The sequence below is a fragment of the Phacochoerus africanus genome, chromosome 14 (assembly GCF_016906955.1).
Source record: "Phacochoerus africanus isolate WHEZ1 chromosome 14, ROS_Pafr_v1, whole genome shotgun sequence".
Classification (NCBI taxonomy): Eukaryota; Metazoa; Chordata; class Mammalia; order Artiodactyla; family Suidae; genus Phacochoerus; species Phacochoerus africanus.
In genome coordinates, this window is record NC_062557.1 from 42,490,624 (window position 1) to 42,505,975 (window position 15,352).

Consider the following 15,352-nt stretch of genomic DNA (forward strand, 5'->3'; position numbering starts at 1 on the left):
CAGGTAAAGAAAGACACCGTATCAGGCAGGATATTCCAAGGGCTTTGGTTTTTGTTTTTGTCTTTTTGCATTCTAATCGGAGCTGCAGCCACCAGCCACAGCAACGTGGGATCCGAGCCGCATCTGCAACCTACACCACAGCTCACGGCAATGCCAGATCCTTAACCCACCGAGCCAGGCCAGGGATCAAACTGGCAACCTCATGGTTCCTAGTCAGATTTGTTAACCACTGTGCCATGACGGGAACTCCTCCAAGGGCTTTGAAGTTATCTCCCAGTCAAGACTCTCCTTTCTTTGGAATGTGCAGGATCTGAACAACCTAAGCCTGCTGAGTTAAGCATTTACTTCGAATTCCTTAACATCTGAAATGGGAATCTTTTTTTTTTTTTTTTTTCAGGGCCACTCCTGCGGCATATGGAAGTTCCCAGGCTAGGGGGTTGAGCTGGAGGTGCAACTGCAGGCCTACACCACAGCCACAGCAACACCAGATCCAAGCTGCATCTGTGACCGATGCCGCCACTTGCAGCAACACCGGATCCCTAACCCACTGAGCGACACCAGAGATCGAACCTGCATCCTCATGGATACTAATTGGGTTCTTAAACTGCTAAGCCACAACAGGAATTCCCTGAAGTGGGATTCTTAAGCCAAGTTGCCGGCCTGCTTGAAGCCAGAGAGACTGGGAAACCAACATGTTTTCACACCCAAGGAACGTTTATAGGTTTACCTGCCTTACAGTCAGAGAGTTGCCAGGATATAAGCCATACAGCCAGAAGGCAGGGTACAGAGCAAAGGAGGCAGAGACTGGATACTCGTACAGAAGCTTCTCTTGATCAGCCACGGAATAGAAGGCGAGCTTTCCCTTCTCGAAGTCCAGCCAGATGCCCACCACACTAGGTCTGTCTGAGCCAAGGACAGTTTGCTTGACCACGTGCCACGCGGAGAGCTGGCTAGCCCCGTTCCACTCCACGCACCAGGAGTCGCTGGTCCTTCCCAGGATCTGGTCACGCCTCATCCCCCGGGAAGCCACCCCAACTGCCCAGTGGCTACAACGCTGGGTGTCCACTTCCCAGTACCGCTGCCCAGAAGAGAAGCCCTGGGAACCCAAAACCTGGCAGGAGGCAAACCTCTGGGGACTCCAGGGATAGGACTGTGGGTAGTGAGATACGGTCACCGTCCGGTGATCCTCGGACACCTCCAGGCTACAGGAGAGGCTCCCTAGGTCAAAGGTTGGACTGATGGCCCCTGAGGGAAAAGAAACAAGAACGTGACCAGCCAGTTCTGATGGTTCACGCGAAGAGATCCTCAAACGGCAAAAAGCAGCTTTGTATCTTTGAGTGTGATAAAGTTTTCCTCACACTAACATAAACCCTGGTATATCAACGTGCAGTTTTCTGTACAGATGTTAATCTAGCAACCATACCCCCTTTTCCCACCTTCATTTCTACTTACCCATTAGCCCTCTTTCAGGAAGCCCTCAGGGAAGGCCACCCAGCAAAAGTCACCTCTTGCTTCTCTGAACATCCCTAGTGCTTTACCTGTTCTCTAGGGATTCTTAGCATCCTCTACCTGTAATACAGTGGTCGAAGACCATGGCTGTGTGTATCTCTCCAGTTACACATACGCCTCCTAATGAAGGACCATGCCTTACTCATCTTGTCTGTTTCATACTGTCTCCTATTGAGGGAGTGAATAATCGCTAACACATAGCATTCCTTCTCTAGGCTCCCCCTTACACACTTTTGCTTACGACCATCCTACGGGGGAAGTAAGTACTATCATTATCTGCATCGTACAGATGAGGGGACCAAGGCTCAGAGAGCTTACATACTTGTCCAGGATCACAGAGCTAGTGAGGAGCTGGAAGTCAAACCCAAGCAGTCTGGCTTCAGGATCCCAACTCTCAAGGATTACTCCAGACTGGGACAATTATGGTAGTTAGGTTAGGGAATTGGCAGTTGGCTGTAAGCAGTGGCCCTGGCACAGATGCCCAAAGGTTGCCTGGGTTCTGAGTGCACATGGGTCTGGATTAGCCTAGAATACGGGCATCTTTTTTTTTGGCCTTTTTTTAGGGCTGCACCTGCGGCATATGGAGGTTCCCAGGCTAAGGGTCTAATCAGAGCTGTAGCCGCCGGCCTACGCCAGAGCCACAGCAACGCGGGATCCGAGCCGTGTCTGTGACCTACACCACAGCTCACGGCAACGCCAGATCCTTGACGCACTGAGAGAGGCCAGGGATCGAACCCACAACCTGATAGTTTGTAGTCGGACTCATTTCTGCTGTGCCAAGATGGGAACTCTGAATTCAGCCATCTTTAACCCCCTTTTATCTTTGTAATCCACTCCCCATGGGGAGGGACCAGGTCTGGGGGTACCAGCCAAGGAGCAAGCCTAGCAGCAGAGAGATGGACACAGCGACGCTCTTGCAGCTCCCTGCTGCAGCAGGTCAAGCCCAAGTTGTAAGCAGACCACACACTTACATTGAGCAAACGAGGAGGCCCTCTTGGGTACAAGGTGGCTCTGGTCAGGGAGTAGGCTTGAGGAGGAAGACAGAGCTTCTGCGATGTCAACTAAGGAATCAAAAAAATTGAGAGACAGGGAAAGTCCCATCAAAAAAAAAAAAAAAAGGCAAATAGGAGTTCCCTGGTGGCTCAGCAGGTTAAGGATCTGGTATTGTCACGGCAGCAGGTTGGGTCACTGGTGTGGCATGGGTTCGATACCTGGCCCAGGAACTTCTGCATGCCATGGGCACCGCCAAAAGAAAAAAAAGGGGGGCAATAGGAGATAATCAAAGATTATGATCAGTTAGAGTTCCCGTTGTGGGTTAAGAACATGACTAGAATCCATGAGAAGGCAGGTTCTATCCCTGGCCTCACTCAGTGGGTTAAGGATCAGGTGTGGCCAAAAGCTGCAGCATAGAAGGCAGATGCGGCTCAGATCTGGCGTTGCTGTGGCTGTGGTGTAGGCCAGCAGCTGCAGCTCTAATTCGAGCCGTAGCCTGGGAACTTCCATATGCCATGGTGTGACCCTAAAAGGCAAAAAAAAAAAAAAAAAATTATACTCGGATTTTTGGCTGCACAGTGCAGGAGTTGGTGCCCCTACCTCCACATTATTCAAGGATCAACTGTACTCCCCAATACTTACATTCGTATTATAAATAATCACCTCTGCTGGGGACACTGCACCAAAATGCTTATCAAAACTTTGCTGCGCATTGAAACCCCCTGCAAATTGCCAATGCTTGGGACTTATTCCCGGGGATGGTAACTCAAGAGTCTGGCAAAGGGCCCTGGATTCTGCATTCTTATTAGCGTTAGTCCTGGGCCACTGCGGGCCACTCGGAGAAACACTATGCCATTTAGGCTGCATGATTTCCATGACCGCTCATGCTGTATTTACACAGGTCAAAGGAAATCACTGTGATGAGGCAGTCAAACTGCTCGGCAGCTGTTAAAGTGCTGACTTGAAGAACAACTAATCTACTGTCTATGCAACGGGGGCCTGCTGTGCAGCAGCACAGAGAACTCGACCTAATATTCTGTGATAATCTACATGGGAAAAGAATCTGAAAAAGAATGGCTGTGTGCACACGTGGAACTGAATCCCTCTGTGATACAGCAGAAATGATCACAGCCTTGTAAATCTTCTACACGTCAATAAAACTTTACAAAGTGGGGGAGTAAAGCAAACGTGTGAGAACTTCAGAGACGGATGTTTCAGGACATAGGGATATGTTTAGCTCTTATATTTTTAAAATGTCCTGGACTGGCCCAAATGATCAAAACCAAAATAATTGAAGTTCCCGCTGTGGCTCAGGAAAAACGAATCCGACTGGCATCCATGAGGATGCAGGTTTGATCCCTGGCTTTGCTCAGTGGGTTAAGGATGTGGCGTTGCCGTGAGCTGTGGTGTAGGTCATAGACCTGGCTCAGATCTGGGGTGGCTGTGGCTGTGACTGTGGTGCAGGCCGGCAGCTACAGCTCCGATTCAACCCCTAGCCTGGGCACCTCCATATGCCATGGGTGTGGCTCTTAAAAAAAAAAAAAGAAAAAAGGCAAACTTGAGTTTCCTAAGTTAAATTTTAAAAATACTTAATATGTATACTTAATTCCTCAAAAAATTAAAAGTAGCATTATGATTTGATCTAGGAATTTCAATTCAGGACATATATACAAAAGAACTGAAAGCAGAGTCTCAAAGGGGTACTTATTACCCACACGTTCAGGGCAGGACTGTTGACAATAGCCAAGGGGAAGAAGCACCCTAAATGTCCACTGATGGCCAGATCAACAAAATGCGATATATATATATGTGGACAGTGGAATATTACTCAGCTTTAAAAGGATGGGAATTCTGACACATGTGACAATATGGATGAACTTTGAGGACATTGTGCTAAATGAAATAAGCCAGTCACAAAAAGATAAATACTGCAGACTCCACTTATATAAGCTATTTGGAATACTCAGACTCACAGAAACAGAAAGTGGAATGGTGGTTGCTAGGGGCTGGGGGAGGGAATGGGGAGTAACTATTTCACGGGTTTGGAGTTTCCGTTCTGCAAGATGAAAAAGTTCTGGAACTTGGTTGCACATCAGTACAAGTGTACTTGACACTGCAGAACTGCACACTTAAAAATGGTTAGGATGGTGAATTTGTTATACATATTTTACCGTTAAAAATTAAAATTAAAAAAGGCCTACTTAGGAGTTCCCACTGTGGCTCAGCAGTGACGAACCTGACTGATATCCGTGAGGAAGCTGGTTCCATCCCTGGCCTCGCTTAGGGGGTTTAGGATCCAGGGTTACCATGGGCTGTGGTGTATGCAGCAGACTCGGCTGGGATCCCATGTTGCTGTGGCCGTGGTGTAGGCCAGCAGCCACAGCCGTAATTCAGCCCCTAGCCTGGGAACCTCTGTATGCTGCAGATGCAGCCCTAAAAAGACAAAAAACCAAATAAATAAAACTGTTTACAAAGTTTCATGCTTTGTTAATAAGGACATTTACTAGTGAAAAATTAAAAGCCATCTATTTCTTTCTTTCTTTCCCTCTTTCTTTTCTTTTCTTTTTTTTTTTTTTTGCTTTGTTTTTGCTTTTTAGGGCCGCACCCATGGCACATGGAGGTTCCCAGGCTAGGGGTCCAATCGGAGCTGCAGCTGATGGCCTGAGTCACAGCCACAGAAATGCCACATCCTACACCACAGCTCACGGCAACGCCAGATCCTTAACCCACTGAGCAAGGCCAGGGATGGAACCTGTACCCTCATGGGTGCTAGTCAGATTCCTAAACCGCTGAGCCACGACGGGAACTTCCAAAACTGTCTATTTCTGAAACTCCTCCAGGAGTTAACACAGATGTACAGTGAGCTGCAAAATCAGGTCCAAGTTCTGGATTTTAGGTCTTAGAAAACCAGGTTCTATCTACGAAGGGCCTGTGTTACATCACATGTCCAGTCAGGTCCAAAAACACATCTGGCCACAAAAACACCTCAGCCACTCCATCCTCACTCACACCACAGGGACGACGCAGCCGGCCTCTGGGTTCCTGTCCCCAAATAATAAAGCCCTGGAACACTTGCTCAGCTTCCACAGTTAAGCCTTCTCCACAAAATAAAAGCAACTCACCCTGCTTTTGTTCTTCGAGGGCCCCTTTCCAGGTGAAATTTTCTTGTAACTTTCCCTGGATCTTTTTAAGGTCATGGAGAATGTCTCTCATTTTTGCCTCAGGTGTGTTGGAAGTCACCAGTTTTGGAGACGCCAAGGAAAGGTCTACGCCATCCGACAAGGCCTATTGATGAGTCATGAAAAACAAGACAAAACTGGAGTTTCCATCATGGCTCAGAGGTTAGTGATCCCGACTAGCATCCATGAGGACGCAGGTTCGATCCCTGGCCTCGCTCAGTGGGTTAAGAATCCGGTGTTGCCGTGAGTGTGGTGTAGGTCACAGACACGGCTCGGATTCCGTGTTGCTGTGGCTGTGGAAAACAACCTCCCAAGGAATGCTTCAAACATATTCCAGTTCTGCCATCTATCTCTAAGTTTCTACTTACTTCCTAACGGGTTTTTCCAAATCTAATTAGGTTCTCAAAATACGTGCCTTGAAAAACAACCTGGAAAAATACATACTAGAGCCAAGATATTAAAGAATGGCTATTTCTGGGTGGTGGGCTATAGACAATTTTTATTTGTTTTCTTAAACTGCTATGTATTTTCTAGTATCTTCTACAACAGATATGAATTTCTCCATTCATATCCCAAAAAAGTTTAAATTTTTGGGTGCGACTTTTTCATCCTTTTGTTTGTTTGTTTGTTTGGTAGCACCCATGGCCTGGAATCAAACCCATGCCATAGCAGCGACCCAAGCCGCAGTGACAATACCAGATCTTCAACCTACTGAGCCACAAAGGAAGTCCTGGACCTGTCTTACAGGGGCTTTACAAAATAAGTAATACAGATGGCCACTAAGATAAGCCTCAGAGGCCAAAATAATCTTCCCTGGACTGCTGCTGTCATTATATGATAACTCCTCCCAAGGGCCAACACAAACATGTTGCCTGCAACCAGGCCCCGATCTCTGGGGCCTCCAACACGATGCACTCCCTGAGTTTCTTTCTTTCTTTCCTTCTTTCTTTTCTTTCTTTTTTTTTTTTTGGCCACACCTGTAGCTTATGGAAGGAAGTTCCCAGGCCACAGCCGCAGCTGCACTGGATCTGAGCCACGCCTGTGACTTACACCACAGCTTGCAGCAACACTGGGTACTTAATCCACTGAGTGAAGCTGGAGATCGAACCCACATCCTCACCAACATCATGTTGGGTTCTTAACCGGCTGAGCCCCAATGGGAACTCCTCCTTGCTTTTTCTTTAACTTCAGGTTCTATGATTCCCCAGCACAGCCCCTCACCTGCTCACCACCTTCCCGCCTTGCGCATGAGACTTTCTTTCTCAACTTTGCAAAATCCATTTCCCTGAGGCATAAGGAGATTCCCAGGCTAGGGGTCGAATCAGAGCTGTAGCCGCTGGCCTACACCACAGCTACAGTAATACCAGATCCGAGCCGCGTCTGCGACCTACATCACAGCTCATAGCAACACCAGATCCCCAACCCACTGAGCAAGGCCAAGGATTGAACCTGCCACCTCTTGGTTCCTAGTCAGATTCGTTTCTACTGGGCCATGACAGGAACTCCCCATTTCCCATTCTTTTGACCAATCATAACAAGCATAGGCATCGTCTCTTGAGTATTTTCCGCTGCTCCCCTCTAATTTGCCTAACAGCCTTCCAAGATAGGTTCCCTGTCTCCATTTTACAAAAGAAGTTCATGGAAGTTAACTAAATTGCCAAAGTGAGTTTGATCATCCCTCATTTTAAAAATCTCTGCATCAAACTAATGAGGTGCTGGCCATGGATCATTATTTTTGTTTTATAGGTAGAAACCTGAGACTTGGGAGTTCCCTGGTGGCTCAGCAGGCTAAGGATCCAGTATTGCCACTGCTGTGGTTTGGGTTGCTGCTGTGACACAGGTTCAGTCCCTGGCCTGGGGACTTGTGCATGCTGTAAGAAAGAAGGAAGGAAGGAAAGAAAGAAAGGAAGGGAGGAGGGAAGGGAGGAAGGAGGGGAGGGGAGGAGGAAGAAAGAAACCTGAGACTCAAAAAGATGAAATGACTTGCCCAAGGTCATACCACGAGTGAGCTGCAAAGTCACAACTGACAGTCAGACTCTCAGACTTCTACCCCAGCACCTTGTATCCCTAAGGACCCGTTTATTCACTCATTCAAATATCGTGGGTATTTGCTGAGCACTTACTATGTGCCAAGCACTGTGCTGGGCTTGGGAAAACAAGGGCGAACGAAAAAATAAGTGCCATCAAGGTCTCTACCCTCATAAAGCTTAAAGTCCCATGCAAGGGGAGAGGGATGAAAGACACTAATAAATTATGACACCAGAGTTCCCATCATGGCTCAGTGGTTAACGAACCCGACTAGCATCCAGGAGGACACGGGTTTGAACACTGGCCTCGCACAGTGGGTTGAGGATCTGGTGTTGCCCATGAGCTGTGGCGTAGGTCCAAGATGCAGCTCAGATCTGGCGTTGCTGTGGCTGTGGTGTAGGCTGGCGGCTACAGCTCCAATTCAGCCCCTAGCCTGGGAACCTCCGTATGCCACCAGTGCGGCCCTAAAAGACAAAAAGACCAAAAAATAAAAATAAAAATAAAATAAATTATGACACCAATCATTCATTACCAAGTCACACTGTGACAGATGAAAGGTCCATTGAATCACATACATAAGAGCCTCTAATGGGGGATTTGACTTGTTCAAAGAATCAGTGAAGGCATCTCCTAAGAATTGATAATTTAGCTGAGGTCCAAATATGGAGCAGGCATTACCTACGTAAGAGCGTAAAAGAAAAGCATTCCCAGAGTGCCCGTTGTGGCGCAGTGGAAACGATCTGACTAGGAACCAGGAGGTTGCAGGTCTAATCCCTGGCCTCGATCAGTGGGTTAAGGGTCTGGCGTGGCCATGAGCCGTGGTGTAGGTTGCAGACGTGGATCTGGCATTGCCGTGGCTGTGACGCAGGCCAGCAGCTGCAGCTCCAATTTGACCCCTAGCCTGGAAACTTCCATCTGCCGCGAGTGTGGCCCTAAAAAAAAAAAAAAAAATTGTGGGGATAAAGAAAAGAATGGAGTTGCGAAAAGAAGCAGGCTCACAGATATAGAGAACAAACTAGTGGTTACCAGTGGGGAGAGGGGAGTGGGAGGTACAAGCCACCGAGAGTGAGATAGGCTGTTCCCCATCCTTGTACAACATGAGGAGTATAGCCAGTATTTTGTAATAACTATAGATGGAGTATAACCTTTTACAATTACGCAAAAACATAAGCAAAAATTTTTTTAAAGAAAGCAGCTGTGGTGGACTATGTCGCAGTCTATTGAAAGGCCAATGAGGATAAGAGCTGGAATGTCCGGGGGATTTGCATGGAGGTCACTGGAGACCTTAGAGCTGGTTAAGGTGGCAAGATAAGGATGGGACTTGGCCCTCCTGGCATTCCCCTAGCTCTCCTCAAGCATTCCACATCCCCAACCATCCACGTTCCCATGAAGAGCATGGCAAACATTGGAGGCTCACTGCATCCTTCACCTGCAAACATTTCTGTTGCTCCCTAGCCATGCCAGGGGGCTGTCCCTGGCCCCACCCCCTGGGCCATCCTTTCTTCTCCCAGATGAGCCTACCGAAGCCAGGGTCCTCAGGTCCTTGTCTGGTTCGGATTCTGGGAGGCAGCTCTGGCTCTGAAGGCTCCTGACAGTATCAACAAGCTGGTCCACCAGCTCTGCCAGCTCCCGGCCGACTTCTGTGATGCTCTTCTGCGCCGCCACCTTTAAAAGAGCAAAGCAGAATAGATGCAAACTATTGCCTTTGGCGTGGATAAGCAATGAGATCCTGCTGTATAGCCCAGGGAACTATATCTCGTCCCTTATGATGGAGCATGATGGAAGATGATGTGAGAAAAAAGAATGTATACATATGTGTGACTGGGTCACTTTGCAGTACAGGAGAAATTGACAGAACACTGTAAACCAACTCTAATGGAAAAAATAAAAATCCTTAAACATAGAGCAAAGCAGAACACAAAGCTGGACTCAGGAACCAGCTCTAGATGGAGGGAGCTGCAACACTGGATAAAGGAAGCAGACAAAGAAGTAACAAAAATGGGGAGTGGGGTGGGAGTGAGGCATGAGGGGAGGCCTAGGGGTCCTTTTGAACAGGAGGAGACAGAGAGGAACCACTGCGAGAGCCCGGCGACTCGGCAGCGCGTGTGGCAGGTCATCAGGTGAGTGGGTTTCAGGATCTGGTTAAAGTTTAAGCTCCGCCCTCACCTCTGACTCATCCCGTGTCTTCATCGTGCCTTTCGAAACTGAAAGCCACCATCCCTCCTTCTCTTCAACAGTGAGAAGGATCTATGGGGAAGGATCTTGGAGCCTTTAAAGTGAAGTACAGCTGCAAGCTCTTCATGTTTGTTTATTGCCATCCTTCACATTTAAAGAGACGTTCAGATGGGAACGCTCAGCGACACCGCTTCAAGAGCTTAATCTGCTCAGCTGCCTGGCGGGGAGTGGGAGGACGTTTCGTGGCCAACATAGTCTGGCAACAAGCTCAGGACCTGGTGACAGTCATCAGAGGCAGGCAGGGCCCAAGAATTTGTATTACCTCCAAAGGGGGTCCGATGTAGAGCCACAGATATACCGGCTGTTCTTCACCCAACTCTAAATAAACCAGAGTTTTGATAACTTTGGGAGGACATTTTTTAAATTATGCTGGAACCTGGAAAACTGGAACCAGAACCTTTTTCATCCCTAAGAAGCACCAATGTCCCTCCAAATGGCATGTGTTTTGGAAGCCACATGCACACTATTTTATAGAGGGAGGTGGCTAACTACCAGTAATGAGGTTTGCTGTTAAATGTCCACGTCTCCTAAATATTCAGGCAGCTGGAACTCGGGAGTGGAGCCCTTATCTAGGTACACGAGCAAATTAAAATTAAAAAAAAAAAAAAAAAAGCATGTTGCTTTCTCTATCCGTAAAAGAAAATGCACACTCATTGTGGTGAATTTAGAAAATGCAGAGAATGTGAAAGAATAAATTTTGTTTGTTTGTTTTGCTTTGTAGGGCCGCACCTGTGGCATATGGAGGTTCCCAGGCTAGGTGTCCAATCAGAGCTACAGCTGCCAGCCTACCCCACAGCCACAGCAACGCAGGATCCGAGCTGCATCTTCGACCTACACCACAGCTCACGGCAATGCCAGATCCTTAACCCACTGAGCAAGGCCAGGGATTGAACCCACAATCTCATGGCTCCCAGTTGGATTCATTTCTGCTGTGCCACAATGGGAACTTCAGAAGAAATGTTTTAAATCATCCAATGTCCTACCATCCATAGACAATCATTTTAACTTAAAAGCCAATTGAAAGTATATTCAATCATTATAAACTACATTAGTAAGAATTTTAAGGACCTGAGGGACAATACTATATTTATAATCAAAAAGAAAAGAACAGTTTTATTCATAATTAAAAAAATAAATAAAACAGAAGCAACCAACGTGTCTATCAAAAGGTGAATGAATAAGCTATGGTAAATCTATGCAATGGAATATTTTACAGCAATAAAAAGAAATGAGCGATCAAGCCCCAAACCTTAATTGTGATTAGTGAAAGAAGCCAACCTGCAAAAACTAGATCCTTTATGATTCCAATGATGACAGTCTGGAAAAGGCAAAACTAAAGAGATATCATAAAAAATCAGTGAACGCCAGGGGTTGGGGTGGAGGATACAAAGAGCATAGGGGATTTTCAAGGCAGTACAACTGTGTGATACTATAATTGCAGATATATGACTCCATGCACTGAGTCAAACCCCATAGGCCTGTTCAATGAATGTACCAAACTAATGCAAAATATTAATAATAAGGGAAAATGTCAGGAGTATGAGGGGACTTTCTGCTCAATTTTCTGAAAATCTAGAACTGCCTCTTTTTTTTTTTTTTTTTTTTTTTTGCTTTTTAAGGCCATGGCATATGGAAGTTCCCAGGCTAGGAGTCAAACGGGAGCTACAGCTGCCAGCCTGCTCCACAGCCACAGCAGCTTTCAGGGATCTGAACCACATCTACAACCAACACTACAGCTCATGCCAATGCTGGATCCTTCACCCACTGAGCAAGACCAGGGATTGAACATGCATCTTCTTGGATACTAGTCAGATTCGTTCCCACTGCGACACAACAGGAAATCCCTAGAACTGCTTTAAAAAATAAAGTCTAGGTGTTCCCGTCACGGCACAGCAGAAACGAATCCGACTAGGAACCACGAGGTTGTGGGTTCGATCCCTGGCCTTGCTCAGTGGGTTAAGGATCTGGCGTTGCCATGAGCTGTGGTGTAGGTCAAAGACTCGGCTCAGATCTGGCATTGCTGTGGCTCTGGCGTAGGCTGGTGGCTACAGCTCCGATTCAACCCCTAGTCTGGGAACCTCCATATGCCGCGGGAGCGGCCCAAGAGATAGCACAAAAAAAAAAAAAAAGACAAATAAATAAATAAATAAAATAACATCTATTAATTTTTGAAAAAGAGGAGTGGGCAGCTCTAAGCTCTTTTACCCTGACTCCCCACTAATCCCCACTCCTCCACCCCCCTAGACACACACACACACACACACACACACACTGCAAAACAAGCAGAAACTGTCAGTACCAACTCTGTTGGAACTCTGGAAAACACTTAACTAACAAAGAGCAAGCTGGTAGGAGGAATGCTTTGCAGTGTTTTGACATGCCTTTGCCTTGCTCTGTCCCTAGTTCAATGAAAGTTCTCAGTGAAATCCCAGTCCTGGTTCTCAGAGTGACAGAGTAGATCTTATTCACACATCATTGTGTAGGTTTGTCCTAACCTGGCTGGGGACTTCCTGAAGCAAGGACACAGGGTGCTCACCTTTGTTTTACTTAACTTGGAGCTGGGACAGAAAGGGGGCGGGCGTTCCTCAAGTGCTGCAAGCAGAGCTAAACTTGGAGGTGTCTGGGACAAAAGACTTGATTGAAACAGACAACAGACCTAAGCCCTAGAAGCAAACAGGCCAGCAGCAAGCAGACCTTAGTCCCAGGAGCAAAAGTTAGGGAAAATTGGAATCCTCCCACTTTGATAATGGGAATGCCAAATGTTGTTGTTGCCTGGGATGCAGTTTGGCTGTTCGCCAATAAGTTAAACATAGAATTACCATACGACCTAGCAATTCCATTCCTACCCAAAAGAACTGAAAATAGGAACTGGGATACTTGTGCACCAATGTTCACTGCCACATTACCAACAATAACCTGAAGGTAAAAACAATCCAAATGTCCACTGATGCAGAGTGGATTTTTTAAAATGTGGTATAATTATACAAGGGAATTATTCTTCAGCCACAAAAAGGAACGAAGTTCAGATCTATGCTACGACGTAAATGAATCTTGAAAACATAACCGCACGTGAAAGAAGCCAAAGCCAGAAACAAAGGGACAAATACTGCACGATTCCACTTGTACCAAATACCTAGAGTAGGCAAATTCATAGACACAGATTGTAGATTAGAGGTTACCAGGGCCTGAAGGGAAAGAGAGTGAGAAGTTATTGCTTTATGGGGGCAGAGTTTCTGTTTGTGGTGATGTAAGTTTTGGAACTAGAAAGTGGTGGTAGTTGCAGAGTATTGTAAATATACTGCCACTGAATTGCACATTTTAAAATGGCTAAACGGCAAATTTTATGCTATGTGACATAAACATATTTTACCACAATAAAAAATTATCAGAGAGAGGGATAGGCTGCAGAAAGAGGAAATAAGTGGAAATACGCCAGGGTGTATAGCACGTAGTTGATAGGATCTCAGATGCTGAATTTTTTTTCTCCTTCATATTTTTCTGAGCTTTCCAAAGAACGATTTCTACGTTTAGACTGAGAAAAGCAATGTGAGAGCAGAAAGGACCAGGAAGAGAGGAAGTGCGCAGGGAGAACCAGGAAGCAGGCGGCGCGGGCGGTCAGAAGGCAGAGGGCAGCAGCGGGTCCCCCTCCCTACCCGCAGCTGCGCGGTGTGGCACCGGGGCCCGGGCGCGGGGCGCGGGGCCGGGTCGGGCACTGGAGCCCTGTCCTTCAGCTCGTGCGCCGCCCGGCTGTACTTGTCCGCCAAGTCCTGCAACATCGTGTTCTTCCGCAGCTGCAGCGGCTGCGCGCCGCCCTCGCGGCAGGTAGGGCAGGACCGGCGGCGCCCCGCCTCCCACAGGCCCACCAGACAGTCACGGCAGAAGCTGTGGCCGCAGGGCAGCGTGGTCGGCCAGGCCAGCAGCTCGTGACAGATGATGCAGCCCAGGTCGTCCTCGGCCAGCCACACGGGTATGGCCGGGCCGGCGTCCGGGCCCGCCATGGTCCCCAGGCCCCTTGTCCCCCGCGCCGGCGCGCGGAAGTCCGGGCCACGTAGGGGACCGCCAGCCTTTGGCTGCGTCTCCTCCGGCTCCTCCCTCGCTCCCCCTCTCCCCTCCTCCTTTGCAGCAGCTGGGATCCTCTCTTGCTTTCTTTCTCTGGTCCTGTTGCAAGTCTAGAGCTTCCAACGCGCAGCCCTCAGAGCAACCTCTGGCTTTAGGAAACCCGCTCTCTCCAAGCCGCTAGAAACGCGCTAAGGTCCTAAAGATTGCCTTTGCTAGAGCCCCGCCCCCCCCCCCCAATGAAATGCAACCCCGACAACTCTTGGGAGAAGAAAAAGGAGAGGATTCGCTTCAAGACGCTTTTCTGATAATTCGCCCACTAGGTGTCATCCAGCCACTCTAACAAATAGGATTAGAGACTACGAGATGCCCAGAGCTGGAGCACAAACCTCCAAATGATTCTCACGCGCAGCCAAAGTTGAGTGACCCCTAGACATTGAAAATCGCTATTACAATACAGAATTGTGTTACTGTCTCCTTACTGCTCTCTGCTGGCTGAAAGCACATTATCCATACTGGCTTCAGGACAAAAATACTAGAATCTGGTTTACTGAGGTAGTGCACCTGGTCCTCCTTGGGCTTGCTGTATTCCTCCTCTTACTCCAATCCTAAGTGCATGTCCCCAAGAGACAAAGGAACTTACACACTTACATAGAAATAACTGAAGGGCAGAGACTAGGCCTGTTTCTCCTTGGTCTGTTGAAATAAACTAAACATGACACATTTTACTCTACCCCATATTGCCTGGTCTCAAAGTAGGTACCAGATGATACATATCTGTGTCTATTTTCAATTCTGGAAGTGACAGGAAGTCGCCCTTAGCACTGATAATCAAATTTTCCAGCTCTTCTCTCCCCCCCCCCCACCGTTTTCTTTTTAAGGCTGCACCTGCAGCATATGGAGGTTCCCAGGCTAGGGGTCTAATCGGAGCTGTAGCCACCGGCCTACGCCAGAGCCACAGCAATGCAGGATCTGCGCCACGTCTGCAACCTACACCACAGCTCACAGCCACGCCGGATCCTTAACCCACTGAGCAAGGCCAGGGATCGAACCCGCAAGCTCATGGTTCCTAGTCAGATTCGTTAACCACTGCGCCACCAAGGGAACTCCTTTTCTTTCTCTTTCTAACTTGGTAGGATTACACTTCTTTGACACTCTTTTGTTTTGTTTTTGTTTTTGTTGTCTTTTTAAGGGCCGCACCCATGGCATATGGAGGTTCCCAGGCTAGGAGTCAATAGCTTGCCAGCCTATGCCACAGCCATGCTAGATCCTTAGCCCGCTGAGGACCAGGGATCGAACCTGTGTCCTTGTGGATGCTAGTCGGATTTGTTTCCACTAAGCCACGATGAGAA

The 15,352-nt window shown here is 47.7% G+C and overlaps 1 protein-coding gene across 1 annotated transcript; it reads right to left on the reverse strand.

Moving 5' to 3' along the window:
* Positions 1-693: 693 nt before the first annotated feature.
* RNF135 (ring finger protein 135) lies at positions 694-14,017 on the reverse strand. The gene is made up of 5 exons (XM_047756553.1): positions 13,598-14,017; positions 9,231-9,374; positions 5,625-5,787; positions 2,481-2,570; positions 694-1,245 (listed from the first exon to the last, which is right to left on the reverse strand). The coding sequence occupies exons 1-5, from the start codon at positions 13,940-13,942 to the stop codon at positions 716-718; spliced, it is 1,272 nt and encodes a 423-aa protein (XP_047612509.1). The 5' UTR covers positions 13,943-14,017; the 3' UTR covers positions 694-715.
* Between the last annotated feature and the right edge of the window lie 1,335 nt (positions 14,018-15,352).